We start from the raw sequence: 19902 nt of genomic DNA, 5'->3' as shown, positions 1-19902 counted from the left end.
TCAGAATCTTTGCTTTATAAATAGTTAATTAACAAATAGATAATGACGAAGTTATGATCAAAATACTTTGGAAGGGTTTGTTCTCAAAACATATCATAAAAATGTCAAAATCTACTTCTAAAAATCAATAATTGCTTTTAAGTTATCAGCAACTGTCCCAGCGAAATGACCAACTTCTAACTGTTGATATAAGTTACTTACGCTAATATTCGTGGGTATGGAGACTTTTTTGTACCTGAGGTACTTAAATACGCCCTGAGGCGTAGTCGAATGGTGTAAAGGATACTAAAAGTGTAAAAAAAATCCATATCAATGGATTCTAATGCATGTTTCAAATTTATCTCCTAAATTAGTCATAATATATTTTACACTCTGGGGGCCAAAATGAAGCAACGTATAAGTAAGTTTTCTTTGGTATTATTTTATATTGAAACGAATTCGAGACAATCGAATCGTTTTTATACCGGTGGAAGATCCCTACGAGTACTTACAATAACGGATTTCCAGAATCATTCTTTGGAATTTTACTATTTTTAATTTTGGGGCCATATTTCACTGTAAAAACTGTCAGAACTTTGTGACGTCGATGAAGTTATTTGCATATACCGGGATAAATATGCATACATTTTGCGCACAAAGACAAAACAATCTATTCTACTTTAACAGCATCATCAGTAAAGGTAATTTGAAAATAAGTTTATGACAGGGGTGGGGTAATCGTAATATGTAATCGTAATCGATTGTAATTGATTACATTTTTCAGATTAAACGACAGTAATCTGTAATCGACCAACTTTTCGATTACATGTAATCGTAATTTAACCGCTTACAGCAAACATATGATGAAATAATCGATTACCTTCGATTACATTTCGACTACTTTAGAAAAATAGTTTGACAAAATAGCACTTTATTTCAGTGCATTTGGATGCATTCTTCAGGTAATGCTCTTTTTACAGGTACAGATAAAATATCATGTATACAATGACTTGTTAGTTCTGAAAAGTTGCACTTTATTAGATTTGTTGTTATCTAAAGTCCCTTATGTCAACAAGATTTCCTCACAAATTAACCTTCTTTCCAGCTTTTGAAACAAATGGCCTTTAATTTATGTTCAAAATAAATATATCAAAGGCTGAATGAATATCCCAACTACACTAAAATAAAAATTGTTAATTTTATTGAAATTTCTTAATGCATAATTTTTCAATAAGAGTTTTTTATTTGTCATTCTAGTCCAGACTTTGTTTTCCTTCTTTACCTAAGGGCATTTCTGGTGCAATATTAAACTTGAGAATTTTGTTCACTCACTTACAATAGTGAGCATTTTTGTTTGGTTAAGTATTTTTAGTAGTGTTTTGGAAGACATAGTGGCTGTTTGTCATGTCTTGGAGAGAACATTATGAAATTCCACCAGATTTTCCTTTTGAAGGAACTGTTAAAGTTTAATGCAAATACTGTCATGTGCTAATATCTGGAAATGCCCAAACAACATCAAAATTTTCAACTCACATTAAGGAATGTTACTTAATTTTTAAAACTTAGTAATTATAAATAAAATTTGATTCTCTATAATAGATGTAAGAAGATTGATATAAGTGTCAATGAGATTTTATTATTTAATTTGAATATTTGTTGGACATTTATTTTACAAAAAGTTTTAAAAAAGATAACATTTGATTTATGATAACATTAAGATTAAGAATAAAAAGTGATGTTGACAATGAACCAATACAATACAAATAACTTCATGCATTCCACTTTGACACTAAACATATTTATGTAATTGTTTATGAATGTAAATAAGAGAATAAAGAAATATAATTTAACTATATTCTTTTCTTTTAATACTGGTCAATTAATGAAAGATTTTAATTAATGACAGCAAGACTCTGTTTCAATTATTTGTTATTGATTAAGTGTCAGATTTACATTTATCTGTAGTTATATAACCTGTAATTAAGGAGATTGTTAAAACAAAGATAAAATTTAAACCATTTAATTTTCCTTAAAATATTAACTTAAAAATTATCTGGACCAACATTTAAAGACTTTTTATTTACTTTTTTAGAGAAAACGTCGCAATGAGCTATATATAAATACATCTCCCAGCAACGATTCAACTAAACAACAAAATTTAATTCAGTTTGTTAACACAAAAGTACAAAATATGTTCAAAAGAGTAATCAAGGGAACCAAGGTTATAGCGGTAATCAAAAGAATGTAATCCAGGGGCAAAGATCAGACATGGAAAACAGACATACACAAAGTAAAAGATGGTTTGAAAGACACTAGCAATAGTTTAAAAACAGTTATCTCAAAAGCTGCAAATATAGTTAAATTTGTAAGAAAATCTGTTAATGTCTCAGATATCCTTGAAAATGAGAAAAGACTTCAATCTGACAATGCAACTCGTTGGAACTCTCAAATATTTATGATAAGGTCTATTCTGCAGTACCCGAGGAAAAACTAGCAAAAACTGGGGCATCAGTTCAGTTGTCTCCTTATGAGAGAAAACTTTTGAAGGAACTTTGTTCTATTCTCAAACCATTTGAAGACGCCACAATTGTGGTTCAGAAAGACAAGTCAGTGTCTGCCAGCTTAGTTGTTCCTATATATATATATGGGTTTAACTCATCAGATAAATGAATTATCTGTTGCATACAATAACAAAATGATCCAAACTTTGAAATTGTCGTTAGAGAAACGTCTTGGTGGTTTTATATCAGATGACAATTTCTTATTGGCAGCAATGTTGGACCCGACCATGAAACTAAGATTGTGCAACAGTTCAGATTCAATGGAGATTGAGAACAAATTGCTTTTAAATGCAAAAATTAGTCTTTCAAGACATAGGTACATTCATTCAGTCATTTTTTAACAAATTTACCACAAATATCAATTGTCATCCCTCAGATGTTTTCTCTACTGTCATTTGATACTGATTCATTTTAAAATATGCAATTATTTTCACAAATACTTCACGACAAACCAACCTTTATCAATTAAAAAAAAGTATGAAGTATTTTGGTCATTTGCAATTGTCTTAAATAATCTAAGTTCGTACTGTAAATATTACCATTCCTCTTATTTCCTGTAAATAAATAAAATATATTGCCATTTTCCAGTCTTTTAATCTTTTATCTTTAATTTGGTACATCATTTATCAAAATAATTCCAGGGGTACTTACAAACAATTTTAGCAAAGTTACCTCATTTTCAACAGAGCCAATTGAGATGATTGGCTTATCAGCCGCCAAATAACAAAGACAGTGTTATATAAATATTACAATAAGTGACATCTCCTTTCTAAAAACAGTGACGCACGATCTTCGTTTCGTAGGTTATTGAGTGGAAGTAACTTCAACATAGACAACATAGATTGACATCTTCCAGAGTTATAAACAGCAAACAACATTTCAGCGACGGTCTCTGTAAGAATAAGGCATTGTATGAAAAAACCTACCATTTTAAAGTTTAATTTGATCAGAATCAAGGAAAACAGACAAGATTATCCACATCACTTTGGTAAATTGAGTTAAGATTTTATTTAAATGCACTGAATATTAACATTTCAAGGGCAGATTTTTCTGTCAAAAACTAATTTCTAACTTTTTAATCAAATTCAGTGATGCAGAGATCAAACCACGGTCTTTCAAATGGAGAAAGCATCCTCGAGTGAAATCATATTGTCAGATGGGGGGTTACTTGCATGAATCTGATTTTTCCCGTTTTGCCTGGCTCTTACAAAAACTTACACTTAATTAGAAAACACATCTGTGTCAAACATATATATACAAACTATCTATAACCAACACAAAAAGAGGTGGTCTACATTACAGTATACTGTATAATTCTTAAAGCAACCCAAAGGCTAACAATGGTTTAGGCATAGTAAAAAGTCTAAATAACTTTTCAATTGATGTTAAAAAGTCGGCGCTAAAATGTTTATTCGCAATGTTTATCTACTTAAGCACATGTAACGGTTTTTGTTGACCTTGAAAAAAGTGACTGAAATAAAAGCCTTGTACGTGATAATTGTCCCAGTGGCTTGTACTATTTGTATGGGGCGTTAAACTTCTAACGATGTTCATCAGATAAAGCACGATATCATCTGGATAACTCGACACCCTTTCAAATATACTGTTTAAAAGGGTTCAAATGTTGGTCATGTCCACCAGGCTCTACATTAAACCTGATGTAAGTACTACGGTGACACTTTCATCTGAATAAATTATCAACTGACCTGAAATTGGTGTGAGTAATATGATATGATTGTAATGTACACATATGTTTTGATTTAACAAACAAACAAAAACTGACAAATTGCATTAATTAAACATGACAGCAAAATAGAACATTCATAAATGACTCAAAGAAGTTTCAAAACAGAAATATTAAACCTAGCAGAAGTTTCCATGCATGATTTGTCCCAATGAGGAAAAAAGGAAATAATTTAAAATCATAAATTAAACATAGAAACAAATATTATTATAGTAACGATTCGTTTTTTTTGTTGTTGTTGTTAAGTATACAATATTTAAAGCATAATGGACCGGTAAAATGCATTACCAATACTTAACTATAATTTGCATAAAATTGTATCCTTGCTATATCATATATTTTGTGCCTGTGCCATTTTCCCCTCACGCTCCTTCCTTCCTCCTTCTTATGGAATAATATATCCAAAACGGAACTGTCGCATTTCTTTTAATCACACAAAACAATAATAAATTAGAAAAATTGTGAGCAATGCTCACTAACATGATACCTTATTCCCAATCTTAAAGCTGCATTAGCTGCCAAATTTGTTCAGTTTTGATTCTACTGAATTTTGCTGATTCAATGAAATAAGTTTGTAGTAATGCAATTGAAACAATAAATGTCGATAATACCTACAGTATATTGTGAAAACAACTTTTTTTTAATCAGCGAAGATCGATATCTCTGATCGAAATATGCTTCGCCATTACTTCCAAAGATTGCCGACAGTACATTCACCTGGGTTTAAAAATACTTTAATCTTGTAAAAAAAAATAACAACAACGGCTGCTCAGGTACGCACGTGTCTTGTTTTCATTTCATTTCATCTTTTTTTTGATTAGTTTTCAAATAAATAATGAACATATTTAGCCACATGATATCATGATACGCAAATTTCAAAAGGATCCTTGCGTTGAATTCGAAGTTTAATCCTTTACGGCTTGAGTTTGTTGGTCTTCCTCGCCTTTGAATAACCACTTTCGTTTTGCAATCAGATTTGTATTATTAAAGAAGCGACCCTTACAGCACATGCGCGGATTAAGGTCACCAGAAGTCACATGCATACGAATTTATCTTGGTCGACTTTTTGTCTTGCAAGAAAATAAATATATCGACACCTATTTCATATATTTAATGCATTTCATTTGTGGATATCAAACGAAATTATACAGGAAAAGTACAATTTATTAGAAATAATTCAAAGTTAAGGTATGTTTCAACAGAAACACAAATTTACGATAATGAAAGCTAATGCAGATTTAATAGGAAATATGAACTTTTTGACCTAAAAATTTATTTGATTCAAAATTTGAAATAAGAGCTGCCCAATTGATTCATAAAGATTCAGTGGTATAGGTGGAGTAATGGGTACGAGATGAGAACCACTTTGTATAACGGAAAGACAAGTATGGACGGAAGGACAGGCACCCTTATCTCTATATATCCTTCATTTTGAGTGAGTGATATAATAAGAGCCATTCTTTGTCAAAACTACAAAATTTCTGGTCGTCTTCATGAACTCATTGATCCATCTGCACAATGAGAAGTGACATGTTAAACGTATTATAGTGCCCTTTTTCGGCTACCCTGAACTTGAATTTTTATCAGCAACTCAACGGGTGTTTCTGGAAAAGCAGAGGACGCATAACCTACCGGTGCACCTGGTCCATGATCCGCGGTTTTGGTGAAGTTCGAGTTGCTCATTTACTTTTGTTAATTTGTATGAATCATTTTGGTTATTTTATGTTCTTTGTTGTGTGTGTCTGTTTTCAATATCTGGTCTATTTTACTGGATAACATTCTTTAAATTTCCGATAAAATCTTGGTTCCCTTGATTACTCCTTGTGTACATCCGTTTATATAGCGGGAGGTATATATTTTGATACTTCATGGTGTTTGTCGTTCCGGTTGTTAGTCATTTTTGTACATTTTTTTCAACTACTGATTTTTCTACAGAAGTTTATATAGCTATGTCATAACATGGGATTTATTTCATGTTTGAGCGACACCAACATTGCATTTGACCTTGTTTCTATATTGACCATATGGTTTAATACAAAGTTTTCATAAACGTTTTTACTATAGCTAAATTTTTTTATAGTAAAGCAATATCATTGGATTAGACTTCAGATTTGATCAAATTAAAATTTCACTTGACTAATTGAGCTTTTCTGACAGTCTTCTAATTCATTGATTGAAATACTTCATTGAAAAGTAACATAAAACAAACAAAATCAATCATAAAATCACAAACTCGACATCATCCTCATTCCCATTGCAGATAATACAATATCTACGTTCTACTGTAACATAAGTATGTCTACCATACCCATTATGTAAGCAATGGTTTGTTTTTCTAAATTTACAAAAAAAGTACACAAACTGTATCATTAAGAATATTGAAGTACTTTTCGACAGAAACAGATCTTATTAATGGCTTGTGGATTTTCATTATATATTGTTTCATTCCTGTTGGGACTAATCACGTGATCACGTAGATCATTTTTGTGTGTTAGTTTCTGCCATATATCACTTAAAGTGCTATGACAATTCTTATTTATGACTACCCACAGTAATCGTTTTTTTACAAGACCATGCCCGTCTATGGGTCTCGTGAAAATAGGATCATCTATTCACATATATCAGCTTACAGACAAACATCACTAAGAATTAAATTACTACTGTTAAAATGATAAAACAATGCAAACCATTTCCACTTTATTTCTACATTTGCTTGAGTGTCAGTTAATGCTTTGTAAGATAAAACTTCAAATTCGGTGTGTATTGCCTTATGAAAGCTCCATGTCATTTTCAGTCGAGCTAACAGACTTTGATTTGCACTTGAAATTATCCTTGTTGAATCTTGGAAACACGGGGATGTATTTCATACAAGGAAGCTTATCTAAATATTTAGTTAAACAAGGGATTTCATAGACGTCAACATCTTCTTCTGTTTGTTGTTGAAAATCATCTGACTGGCTATTATCTTCTGCCCAGGTTGCTAGACCGCGCTCCTTTTTGGTCCCTAAAATGGCAAAAAAGAAGTTGATTTCTAGTAATTCAAATATGCTGACATCATATATTTTAGTTTTGCTATTAAAAACATAACTTATTATCTAAAATATTGTTTCCACCGGAAAAACTTATTTCAATGTTATGACTTAAATGATAAAAAACTATATGCTTTGTACGAAAATCAATTTGTTTTTATATAAATCAATGGTCTGAAAATTCATAGTGTTTATGTTTCTGGTGAATTGCTATTTTGCTTAATTATCCTCTTTTGTTTTTGTTATGTTTTGTCGAAGCATATTTGGTTTTGAAAGTCAATCATGAACATGCCATGTCAAAATACATTAAAGGAACAATGTTTTTGTGATACCTTTAATAGTGTTATCCATGATAAAGGCAGATAGTCCACCAAAAAGAGATGGATTTGTTAGAGCCATAATAATAAACTGGTTGAAACTGTCATTTCCTGAAATCATATACAAAGAATATGCACAACGTCCGGTTTTATAAGGAAGCATTTATCAGACAAGGGTTTCAATCTCTTGCCAAATCATTTATGCTTAAATACCACTCACAATTTAAAGGTTTACTAAATTGATCTATGTATAACAATTACTATATTCAAGGCAACTGCAACAATTTGAGCAACCCAAAGTGCAATTGTGAAAGTAAAATCTTCACTTCGAATAATAATCAAAATCAGTCGAGCGATGACAACATTATTTTTCTTAACTTGAAACATGTAATTCCCTTATTTTCTACTGTATATCGTTTTCAATTACACTAAATACGAGTTACCTGTTTTTATTGTATCAAAGTTACTTTTGATCCAATTAGGAACCATTAGTCCTGTAATAATGGCAACGCCAATGACGGCCAAATTTCTAGGAGAATTCATGTCAACGAATTGTAGGTAGGACAGAATAATCCCTAAAAATAGGCCAAAACTAATTATAGCAGCACCACCTAAGACTGGATATGGTATGGTTACTAAAACTGCACCCATTTTACCAATGACTGCGCATAATACCAACTGCAATCCTAACATCTGAAACACACGTCTACTGGCAACCTCGAACAAAGAAAACATTGTTATAACTTAGAAATTCATTTTTAAACTTATATCGTCATTAATAGTTTCTGCCCGATGGACAATGCTCTATTTACATTAATTTTGGCCGAATCCGCTAGCTATTGCAAAAACCTGCTCTCCCTGAATAAGACACTTTGCCTATGTAGATTTTTGTTTGTTTGTTTTTCACTTTAGTGTAGGGTTTTTGTCGTATTGATACACTATCTGCTTCAAATCTTGGCATCTAGAGCAAAGAATTTGATGGAAAGACAGTACGCCATGAACGCAGCGTCATATCTTGAGCTATATTTAGAAATCGACGGAAAGAGAAAACTTTTCATTTCATATTGTCAATTTTTTGTGGAGACATCCCCTCAGCACCTGCGTATGGAATTTTCATATCACAATTGATACATTATGGAAAAGCTTGCCGAAACTACGCGGAATTTTTATTAACCGTGCTAGACTCCTTACAATAAAGCATCTGGAACAAGGTTATGTTGCTAAATATTTAAATTCATCACAACAGACGTTTTATAGTCATCGATCGTTATAGTGTATCCGTCTGCACCGATTTGTTCACTGCGTCAAAGGTTTTCTTTTCCCTTTCGTTTATCTCGGACTTGACATTTTATGAGCAACTTAGTGTGTGTTTCAAGAAAGTAGAGGAGCTTGTACCGGTACCTACCGGTGCACTTGGTCCAGCTCCCAGTTTTTAGTGGATTCCGGTTGCAGATTTGCTTTTGTTTCTTTGTACGTATTATTTTGTCTATTTTACTACTCTTTCATATAAATTAAATTCAATTAAATCATGTTTAATTGAAGTAAAAGGACACTTATACACAACGTTTATGTTTAAAGGCAAACATTGGATGTCGTCGAAAAAACGCTGCGAAAATATATTCTACTTTCCATACATCTTTGATAAAATCACTAATTCTTTTAAGAGAGAGGCGAGGAACAACCTTTCTGAGTGGGGATGTAATAAACAATTGAAAAAAAAATATCTCACTGAAATGTTTTTGAAACAATAAGTAATGTCTTTTATTGATACATTAGTAGTATGGTAGATGTGAGGAATTATCCATACAAAAAGAAAGCTTTCAACATGGAGTTTAGATTTAAAAGGTAATCATATATTAACCTTTAAAAAAATAATGGTTACTGATCTGTACAAAACGTACATACCTCAATTTCGAAACAAATAGGAACAAGAAGGGATTAAGGCAACCACGAAGCAATTTAGGACAGGTATACCATATATATTTATTCGTATATAAGTATAATTGATGCAATACGAAATATTTTATTACTGTAAACGTATAAATTTTTGCGGATTCTGTCAAGTGAACATATTTGCGAGTATCAATTTTCTCTGTTTTCATTGATTAGCGTGATATGGTGTTAAAATCAATTTGACGGGTTTTGTCCACCAAGAAATAGCGCAAATTAGTATACCGCAAAAATTAGTACTTTAACAGTACTCTTGATAAAGTAATTTTCCATAATCAGAACAGAAATAAACTATATCAAGTTCATGCTTTGTCGAAGATTTGTATGAGATAGGGCTGACGCCTTAATAGGAAAAATATTTATGAAAATAGAGATAAAATAAATAAAAAAGGAAAATAAATCAAACCCTACATTTCTGAAATGACAATTAAAGTACATTTTATTTATAAAAAAATGAATACTCACATCAACCACCAAGACAGCAAATATATTGATCTCAAGTTTAATGAAAAGCAACATCAGAATATTACAGTTAAATTAAAACCAATTCAAAGATCATTTTTATACTCACTTTAGTCATGCTGATTAATCCAATATTGTTACTGTATGTTGTCGTGGCATGTGCCGCTCCAAAAAAACCGGCAATCATAGACATTAATCCTTCCACCATTATGCCTCTGTTCATGGCGGGTAACGGCGGTGGCGGGACATGGGACAGTCTTGCACATGCATAATAATCAGCCATCGATTCAACTATCGATAAAAGAGTGGCTATGAAGAACGCAATGAATATACCACCGCTAAAACCAGTGCTGCCGAACTGGCCTGTAAAAGAGATGTATCAGAAATATGCAAGATTGAATTAATCGAAATCCAATTTCAATGTTGGTTGTTTAATACACTATTCAAAGAATCACTTTACATAGAGAAAGTCACTGTTTTCGTCTCATCGTACTTTTCTTAGAATGAAAGAAAAAGGAACGAGTAGAAAAAAAACATTCTGAAAGTAAATGTTAAAAATAGTACATCAAAAGTTCAAACATATATTAAAGTTTATGCAAAACGTTCAGACCGAATTACATAGTTCCATCGCCTTTTTTTTACAGATATTTTTTTTTTATTTTGTCCAAATACATCTTTTTTTAATATGCCTTTATAACTAGTAAGACATAAACATCACAGTTTTTATTCCAGATTTACCTGGTGCATTTAATGTCCTTTTTATTTGACCTTAAAAACAACTGGCTGCAAATAAAAACATACCAGGATATGGAATGATAAGCCATGGCGTTCTTTGAATGGCATCATAACCATAGTCTGTACGAGTTTTATACTGTATGTTGTTAGGGTCCTCGGTCAGTACTCCGGTGTAAGTCAGTATACCACACGTACTCCAGCCAATTAAAATAGCAATCATTATCTATACACAAAATATGAAATTTTAATCACACAAGAATGTAATCCAAGGCAAAGATCAAACATCAATTAAAAAATAAACAGACACAACAAAGAACATAAAAAATAAAAATAATACGTACAAAGCAACAAAAGTTGCTCCACTAAAACCTGGAATTGACTAGGTGCGTCTCCTTTTTTTCCGGAAACACCGACGAGCCCCTGATAAAAAGTCAAGTCCGAGTAGACGAAAGAGGAAAGGAAAACTATGACACGTTGAACAAATCAGTTCTCATGGTGCAGATGGATACACCGTAATGATCCACGAGTTCATGATGACGACCATAAAACTTATGAAGTGATGACTTCAATCTTGTAGCAACATAACCCTGTTCCATAAGCCTAATTGCAAAAGATCTTTTGGGTAGATGCGATGTATAAAATCCCCGAAACTAGAATTGTTTAAGGATAATACGTTATTTATAAAGCGGAAACTGGATCAAAGGATCTGGCTAAACGATGTTCCTTTCTTTGGATAAGGAATAAATATGCCATAAACAGAATATGAAATTTGTTTTCGTGATAAACTACAGATTCTCAACAAACGAATTCATATTTGCGTTCAAAGATCGGTATACTTTAGGAAAATTATATCAAGATAAAACATTTATCACAGCTTGAAATCGACAATAACAGAGGCTAGTCTCGAAAACATTTTTTTTCATTCTTAATATCGAAACAATATATTAATAGTATATAAAAGTTGAAATAATGATGCGACCCTTGCATATGACTGGAATCATAATTTTATGAACTGATCTAAAACTAAATACCTGAGCACATGAAACAATGAACCAAAATAATATTATTAAAACTTTGCTTTTTGTTTTTAAAAACGCCTTATGATTTACGACATACAGATAGAACTTGTTGCAGTGGATATCGCATGATGTGACATCCTTTCTCCCGACTATACATTGGTAGTGGCATATTCCAACCATTTAGATATACAGCTAATATCATAGACAACAAACATGTTCTGAAATAAATACAACATAGCATGCTACCTAAAGGTTGCTTTTTTTAGATTTACCTGTATAAAGTTTGGATGTAGTAAATTTTGTTTTGACTATAGATCTTAGAGGACGCTTACCCTACCGGTGCACCTGGTCCATGCTCCCAGTTTTTAGTGGAGTCGAGTTGCTGATTTGCTTTTGTTACTTTGTATGTATGATTTTAGTTACTTTATGTTCTTTGTTGTGTATGTCTGTTTCCATGTCTGGTCTTTGTCCCTGGATTACATTCTTTTGATTACCGCTATGACCTTGGTTCCCTTAATTACTCTTTCTCCAAGGTTTTACCTTGAACAAAAATTACCTCAGAAAATGAATGCAAACAACATAGATCAGAAAATTTGATTCCAAGTAAAAATTAAGCCATCATTCATTCGATTTTATAAAGCATTTTATAAAGATTCTGTATATAATGTCGACTCTCACGTAAACGATTAAAGAGCTGGTATACTGTTTGTACCGGGTAATAGGTATGATCTACGTTTTTTTAGATTGTGAAGACAAAAAAAAACTATTCTTAAGAGCAAAATAATTATAAAAATATGATATATCATTAATTTGACAACATTGTACTTCACAAAACCGCTATAATTTTAACACAACATTTTGAAAAGTTTTCGTCTGATTAATACACAAGATAATATTTGGAAATTTTAGGCTATTTTCAATCAACAACCTTTAGATTCAAAAAGAGTGCGAATATGGACTAAACAGATCATTACAACTTTAATTAAAAAAGAAATTAATTTAAGGATTTAAAATAGTAAACGAAACTTTAGGAAAAATAGAAACATACATTTCTTACATATTTGAAAAAAAAACACATGAAAAACACTTGTTTCTCACATGTTTTTCATATGTTGAGGACCACCATGAAAAGCATGTGAAAAACATATTTTTGTGACAAATAAAAAATATAGATATAAATCATCTGCGAAATATAAACTTTTCATAGGCCTTAATGATTAAAAGAAAATGATTTTCATATACTTTTTGAAAAAAAATGTTTCCATGTATTTTTATAGGCACAAAACCATATATTTTAATTTTGTTCCTTAAAAAATGTTTCCATATTTTTTTTAAATGTAAAAGCATATGTTGCTAGTGGTCCTATGTAATACTTGTCCCCTTTTTCTCTAACATAAGATATTAAGAATTAGAATATTTCGAAGTCTTTTTTCTTTACATTTTTTAAAGTATGACTTAAATTGGATTAGATCATAAAAAGTACACAGAAATAGGCTACATAATCAGTAAAGAAATTGAGAAAAGGAAAACATATAATGGAAACATAATTGAAGCATATTTTAAAGTTCCAAGTCCAATTATAAAATACGAAGAACAAGTTACACAAATCGAAGAATTTTAGATAATTTTGTTTTTAGAAAGAAAGGCTAAACAAACTACAAAAAAACGGATAACAGCAGAATGAAAAGTATGACGATATAAAGAAAGCATAATGGAAGCATATCATACTCTCATTTTTTATCATTTAATGCAAATCATACCCTGTTGCAACACCCCAGTTTGGTTCGCAAAAGGTGTTCATGACACCGTTTAATTCAATTCCCAATAACAGAAGTGTAGGAACAACAGTCAGTGGACCAACGACCTTCAAGAGCACTCCTACAAAACCAGTCAGTCCTATCAGCATGTGAAGGCATCCCGCCAAAACTAAGCTACCCTGCATCTAAAATTTTTATACTTATAAATGAATAAATATGATAAAATTACCATTCCCAAAAATGTTTGATCTTTCATGTATTATATCTACATTTGGCGAAGGCCTTATATGATGGTTTAAATCGTTCTTCTATATCTATATATTTGCTGGTAAACAATATATAAAATTTATTTTCGCGATAAAGGACAGATTGTCTACAAACGAATTTACTTTTGCGTTCAAAGGTCGGTATACTTTAGGAAAATTGTATCAAGATGGCATTTCATATATCTTGAACAACTATTTGTAACATATCCCAGTAAGGAATGTGTATATTTCGAGTAAGATCGTTGCGTTCGAATACATCACAATGTCATAATAAATCTCGTACTAGAATGTACTGTTTTATTTAAGTCTTGACCTTGGGGATTTTTTTTTAAACTTTGAAACAAGTCGTAGATGTGATATTTAGAAAAAAAGTGTCAAGGGTCAAAATTCGTTTTTAAAAAACCTTGATACTTTCTTTTTTGTCTAGGATTTGTATTTCATTGCATGATGTAACACTGGTAGTAAATTGTTTTTCAAATCATAACTAGACCGTAAATATTTTGATAAAATAATGTACTGCTAAAGGCAATGTGCCTTTTCCCTCGTTAAAATCATTATATCTCCTCATTGACAAATATCATAAAATGTTATTACTTTTTTTTTCTTGATGCAAGATGGTTTGCATCTTTACTTCATAACAAGAATGGATATGGTAAATATGTCAAAAAGGCAACAAACCCATCGGGATGAAATATGTCAGCTCAAGGCCCCACATGTTCAGATGTTTGATACAATGTTTATCAATTAGACAAAATTCCGACATTGTCATCTAGACCAATGAGTAAGACGTATAATAAAATGCCATACTTAGATCAATACTAGAACTATATACGACGATATTACGCGTGACATGTTTTACAATGACCTTTATTGAAGTCTGACCTTAAAGATATGAAATAGTTATTGTAATGTGTACATTATCGGAATAAGTAATCATCAGTGGATGATATATATTTTAACCTTAAGGCCCACATATACATCGCTAGTTCGTCTTGATTGCAATACTTAAAATCTTTGGTCGTACCTGCTTTTGTTAGTTTGAACTTACTTGTCTAATTTTAGGCAATACTATTTGTTCCCTATAACCAACAATATCCAGTTCATCAATGGTGATGTTTTCATCTGTATATCAAACACAACAAAATGTATTTAAAAGATTATTTTGAGAAGATCCAAAGAACATTTTTCCCTAAAATACTTTTCCGTTTCCTAAAATCTTACTTTTTATGCCAAAAATAAGATCAAAATAGAGATACTAAACAAAAGATGCAATGAGAAATACAAGGAAATAGTGTTATTTTTTTAAATCTTCTTCTTATCAATATTAAGTTGGATTATTGTGGAAATATAACCAGAAGATATATAACAAGTCTATCGATAATTTATCAAGTGTGTTACCTAAATATACTTTTAACAATGAGCTATGAAATATACTTTGAATATAATTGCAATGCAAAGACTTTATATGGAACAACAAAATGATTTAATTCTCACCTCTTAAAAAACAAACCTGTTGTTACATTGTAGATGACTTTCTTCCACATTGGTTCACATTTCCAGTCGGGTAGGCCAGCTAACACAAGAATAGGGACTATATATGCAGGAGTAGGCCCTTGGAAAACAGGAAGTCTATATACCAAAAAGACAATTCAAAATACAAGAATTTAAATTATTCTTGCATTAAATACATATTTACCTTCTAAATAAAGTGACAAATTGAATTGTTTTCCATTTGCTCGAATTTCCTCGTGTTTGGAAGTGTTATCTGCCACACATAACAGAAAGAACCATATTGAGTTGGAAAAATGTAAAACTTTTTTCGGTGATAATCAAATAAACTGAAATTTAAGCAATATTCTCCCTCCTGTCAAAATATAACTGGAAGCGTCGAACGTTTTAATATCAATTAACAGAAAATGATGATACAGACCATTACTAATACAATAGAATGTACTAATAATTTTACATGTGCAGCTTTGAGGTGCGGTATTGTTCTTATTATTTCATTTTGTTATGGCATCTTAAAACTCGGTTCTTCAATTTACTATGAAATTGTTGCAGAAACGTCGTCTAACATCTCAGTGACTAGATTAATTTGAGGACTATCTTTCACTTTATTTATGCCGATGATGTAATTTCAAAACAACTCCGTAAAAATATTGTTTTTAATCGAATATGAATAAAATTTTCACCTGACTCCAAATGTGGTCTGAACTATTGTGCACAAAGCTGAAAGTAATGTTGTGGTGGATAACAGTTGGGTTTTTAAATCATTGTCATCTTCAGCACACACCGACTGTGCGACCATTATAGCTGACATCACACAGAATGGCAATACCATCAGAGTTTGCTGTAAAAGATATGAAAACTACATAGAAAACAATTCATTAAATATAGCATAGAGAAAATGTTGAGGAAAAGTGGATTTTGTCAAAGAGACAATAACTCTATTTAACTGTAAAATAGGTAAAGCCAATGACAGTTTTCGATGGACGGTAGGAAATTTCTCAAATTCATAGTTCTCCCTTCAATTGGCCCCTTGAACAATTAAACTGGTTAAGGTAATTGTGATCAAATTATAACCTAATTATAAAAAATCTAAATTGTCCAAGAGTAATAAAAACTGAAGATTTTTTGACTTGCAACAGGTGTGAATAAGCACAAATAAATGCACAAAGCTCAAGACAAAACTCATTTCAAAAGATACATGTGTTCATTGTTAAAATACGGACCATAAGCAATCAAGCATAGTTAACAATACACACAGGACTACCAGCATGTACTGACATCCAAATTTTAGCCCTTATTTGAACTGAAAAAAATATTCTCCCATTAAAAGCAAACAGACAAACAAAACATAACACAGTTTAATAATACACCTCTTTATTTAGGGTTTAGCATGATATAAATAGAAAGCATTACCATTGTCATATATAGGTGTAACTTACTATGTTTACTTTCGATATAAAAATTAATTTTGTGAAAAAATTAACTCTTGTTTTGATAGAAGTAATGACATGTTTATCAATAAAAAGAAACCTTCATCGAATTTTGGCAAACGTGAACGTGAAACAGTTATGAATGGGCAATGAAATGTCCGAATCAATTATACATTTGTGTCTTGTTTAATTTCCGCTGCCATTTATGTGTTTTCATAATATTTTATGAATATCATATTGCAATTTATTGATGTGTTGTTGTACACCGTTTCGTTTTAATTTGTTGTGTTTCTAACCATTATGGCTCCAGCTCGTGTAGAATTTAAACGTATTTTTCAAAATTTAAAGTGTGTAGTAAATAATTCATGTCATGAGTAATAGCATTTTATAATAATTAGGTTGTGACATAGATTGTTTCAGTAAACACTTTGAATTGATTAGTGTGTATTACCTGGAATGCAAATAAAACTGTCATGTGAATCGGTGGAGAATCACTGACTTTATATAGGAGCTTCCAGTCATCATCATTTTTTTCGGTAATATCACAAATTTTATCAGAATCAGCGATAGATTTTTCATTAATTGTTGGTATTGCGATGGATGGTTTACGGCTAACGGGAATTATGGATGCCCTTCTGCTTACTTTGTCGACATCTTTATCTAATCTTATAAACAGTCCCTGTAAATATAAAAGTAATAAAAATTATAATAATAATAGACAAAGTACCTTTTTAGCGTAACATAAGAAACCTCACACAAATATCAACAAACCGTGTCAAATCCGTGTCAAATCATTTCTTTACAGTCTATCTAAACCGGATAACCCATAGTATAAACAAAGCATACATAATGGTCCTACAATATGTATAAGTTTGTATTATTTATATGGAAATGCAAAAAACTTTAAGCACAATTTTCTGTACTTTGAGACTGTAAGAAGGATACTAACGTCAATGGACTAGGTTGGAATGAGCTAATAGAGAAAATTTGTGTCATGTTAATTTGAATTGAATTAACAGACTTTATTCTAATTCATGACATCATGCATATTTACATACTGTATAATCTCCCACTAATTCATACTGTATAATCTCCCAATAATTCATACTGTATAATCTCCAACTAATTCATACTGTATAATCTCCCACTAATTCATACTGTATAATCTCCCACTAATTCATACTGTATAATCTCTCACTAATTCATACTGTATATTCTCCAACTAATTCATACTGTTTAATCTCTCACTAATTCATACTGTATAATCTCTCACTAATTCATACTGTATAATCTCCCACTAATTCATACTGTATAATCTCCCACTAATTCATACTATATAATCTCCAACTAATTCCAAATTGAAACTTTTCAAGAGTTTACATAACTATTTCCTATATATTGTAGAATGTAAAATGTTCCAAAATAATACGATTGTGTAGTACGTTATACTTATTATATGTTAAAACGCTTCAAATAAAAATACAAAAATACAGGAAGTTTAAAGCGTGTTAAAACTTTACTGAGACGGGTACAAACATTTATATAAAAGAAATAACGCTTACAAACTTAAAACTTATGTTTTATCAATATCAGCCGAAAACTATTTTACGTGTAGTATTTTTACATGAAATATACTTCTTATATGAACGTTTACACATTTATATATGATTTCGTACTTTACCTTGTAAAGTTCAATATCAAACTTTTGTCGTTCAATTGCTTTTTTCTTCAATGTTTTTTTTACATATACAGTGTTTGCTCAAATGAATCGAAGTATACCGACGCACTTTATTTTTTGAGAGAAAAAATAAAACATAAAGCTATAAATATAAATCATTCTGAATGATTTGTTGACAGTATTTAGTGTTCTACTATTTCTAAGTAGGGTTGTAATACACTAACAAATCGCTAAGATTATATTTCTGAACGAATAATTATTCAGTAAGTTATCTTTTATTTACGATATCTGTACAATTAGTTAGTTATTAAAGCATCCATGCACACGACACTACATAATGAATATAATGGAAAAGGACACAATTTTAAGTGTTTTAAACAATGAAACTAACTTACTTTGTCATCTTTTTCTATTACAGCTTCCGAAAGATCTATTCCAGACAAGATATCACTTTTGGTAGACAGACGACGTACATAACCTAAAGATGCGTCCATCACGATTACCAATAGTTAAACATTATATTTTTGTGTTTCTATGATATTAGTTCGACGGTCATGCATCAATTGTATGACGTATGACATATATTCCTAGGTTTGTCTTAAGGCCGTTAAGCTTTTACAACGTGTAAAACGTGTAATATTTTATGGGGGTTTGCCCTGAAAAATTCGGTGTACCATCTTAATACAAATTTTAGCAGATTAAAAAGATTTTTTATTTGAAATACTTGATAGAGTATCATAAAAAGCAGTGTCCGGTGTAGCTTATTTTTTCTTGGTAGTTGCGGGAACCTGAGAGTGACAGCTTCCCTTGACTTTACTAATCAAGAGAATGCTATCATCGTAACATAAGTAATATTTTTAAAATTATAAACTAATGTGTCGATATACTGGAGAATATATAACACAATACCCAACGTCCAAGGGACTTTTCATAACTTAAGATTGCATCGTCTGATATTCACTGAATTAACAAAAAAAAAAGAAAAGAAATTTCAGTTAGTCTTTAGTAGATAATAGTGTTAAGCTTTAATAGTACCAGAAGGATGACATACGACTTTCTTCATAGATGATTTTTTTTATTGTTTTTTTATTTTTGAATGGCAAATAATAATAATAAATAAAATAAATGCTAAATAAATATTCATAATCGTTTTCATGGTAATCAGTGGATTATCACTGATTACCTTCAAGATTCAGCATGACACATAATAAACAAAAGTCAATTCCAAGCAGTGGAATAACCGGATAACCCATAGTATAAACAAAGCATACATAATGGTCCTACAATATGCATAAGTTTGTATTATTTATGTGGAAATGCAAAAAACTTTAAGCACAATTTTCTGTACTTTGAGACTGTAAGAAGGATACTAACGTCAATGGACTAGGTTGGAATGAGCTAATAGAGAAAATTTGTGTCATGTTAATTTGAATTGAGTTAACAGTCTTTATTCTAATTCATGACAT

The 19902-nt window shown here is 31.0% G+C and overlaps 1 protein-coding gene and 1 pseudogene across 1 annotated transcript; one reads left to right on the top strand and one right to left on the bottom strand.

Annotated features, from left to right (window-relative positions):
- The first annotated feature begins 384 nt into the window (after positions 1–384).
- Positions 385–2881, top strand: LOC148616277 (zinc finger BED domain-containing protein 6-like; annotated as a pseudogene).
- Positions 2882–6968: 4087 nt separating this feature from the next.
- On the bottom strand, positions 6969–18930 carry LOC148616276 (solute carrier family 23 member 1-like). Its single transcript, XM_088583169.1, has 12 exons — positions 18832–18930; positions 17210–17437; positions 16012–16169; positions 15330–15448; positions 14868–14941; positions 13557–13738; positions 11894–12014; positions 10844–11000; positions 10152–10405; positions 8074–8347; positions 7646–7741; positions 6969–7288 (listed from the first exon to the last, which is right to left on the bottom strand). The coding sequence occupies exons 1-12, from the start codon at positions 18928–18930 to the stop codon at positions 7053–7055; spliced, it is 1998 nt and encodes a 665-aa protein (XP_088439295.1). The 3' UTR covers positions 6969–7052.
- Positions 18931–19902: the final 972 nt, after the last annotated feature.

This window comes from Perna viridis, chromosome 5 (genome assembly GCF_037379345.1).
Source record: "Perna viridis isolate PV_CMFRI_1.1 ecotype Kerala chromosome 5, ASM3737934v1, whole genome shotgun sequence".
Lineage (NCBI taxonomy): Eukaryota > Metazoa > Mollusca > Bivalvia > Mytilida > Mytilidae > Perna > Perna viridis.
The sequence above is the reverse complement of the archived record's forward strand: the minus strand, read 5'-3'. Positions and strand labels throughout refer to the sequence as shown.

Coding starts and splice junctions, on each gene's coding strand:
- LOC148616276 (XM_088583169.1), bottom strand. CDS start 18,930: ATGGACGCATCTTTAGGTTATGTACGTCGTCTGTCTACCAAAAGTGAT. Junction 15,449..16,011: donor CAGACCACATTTGGAGTCAG/GTGAAAATTTTA, acceptor TTTGGTATATAG/ACTTCCTGTTTTCCAAGGGC. Junction 8,348..10,151: donor GATTAATCAGCATGACTAAA/GTGAGTATAAAA, acceptor TCTTTGTTCGAG/GTTGCCAGTAGACGTGTGTT.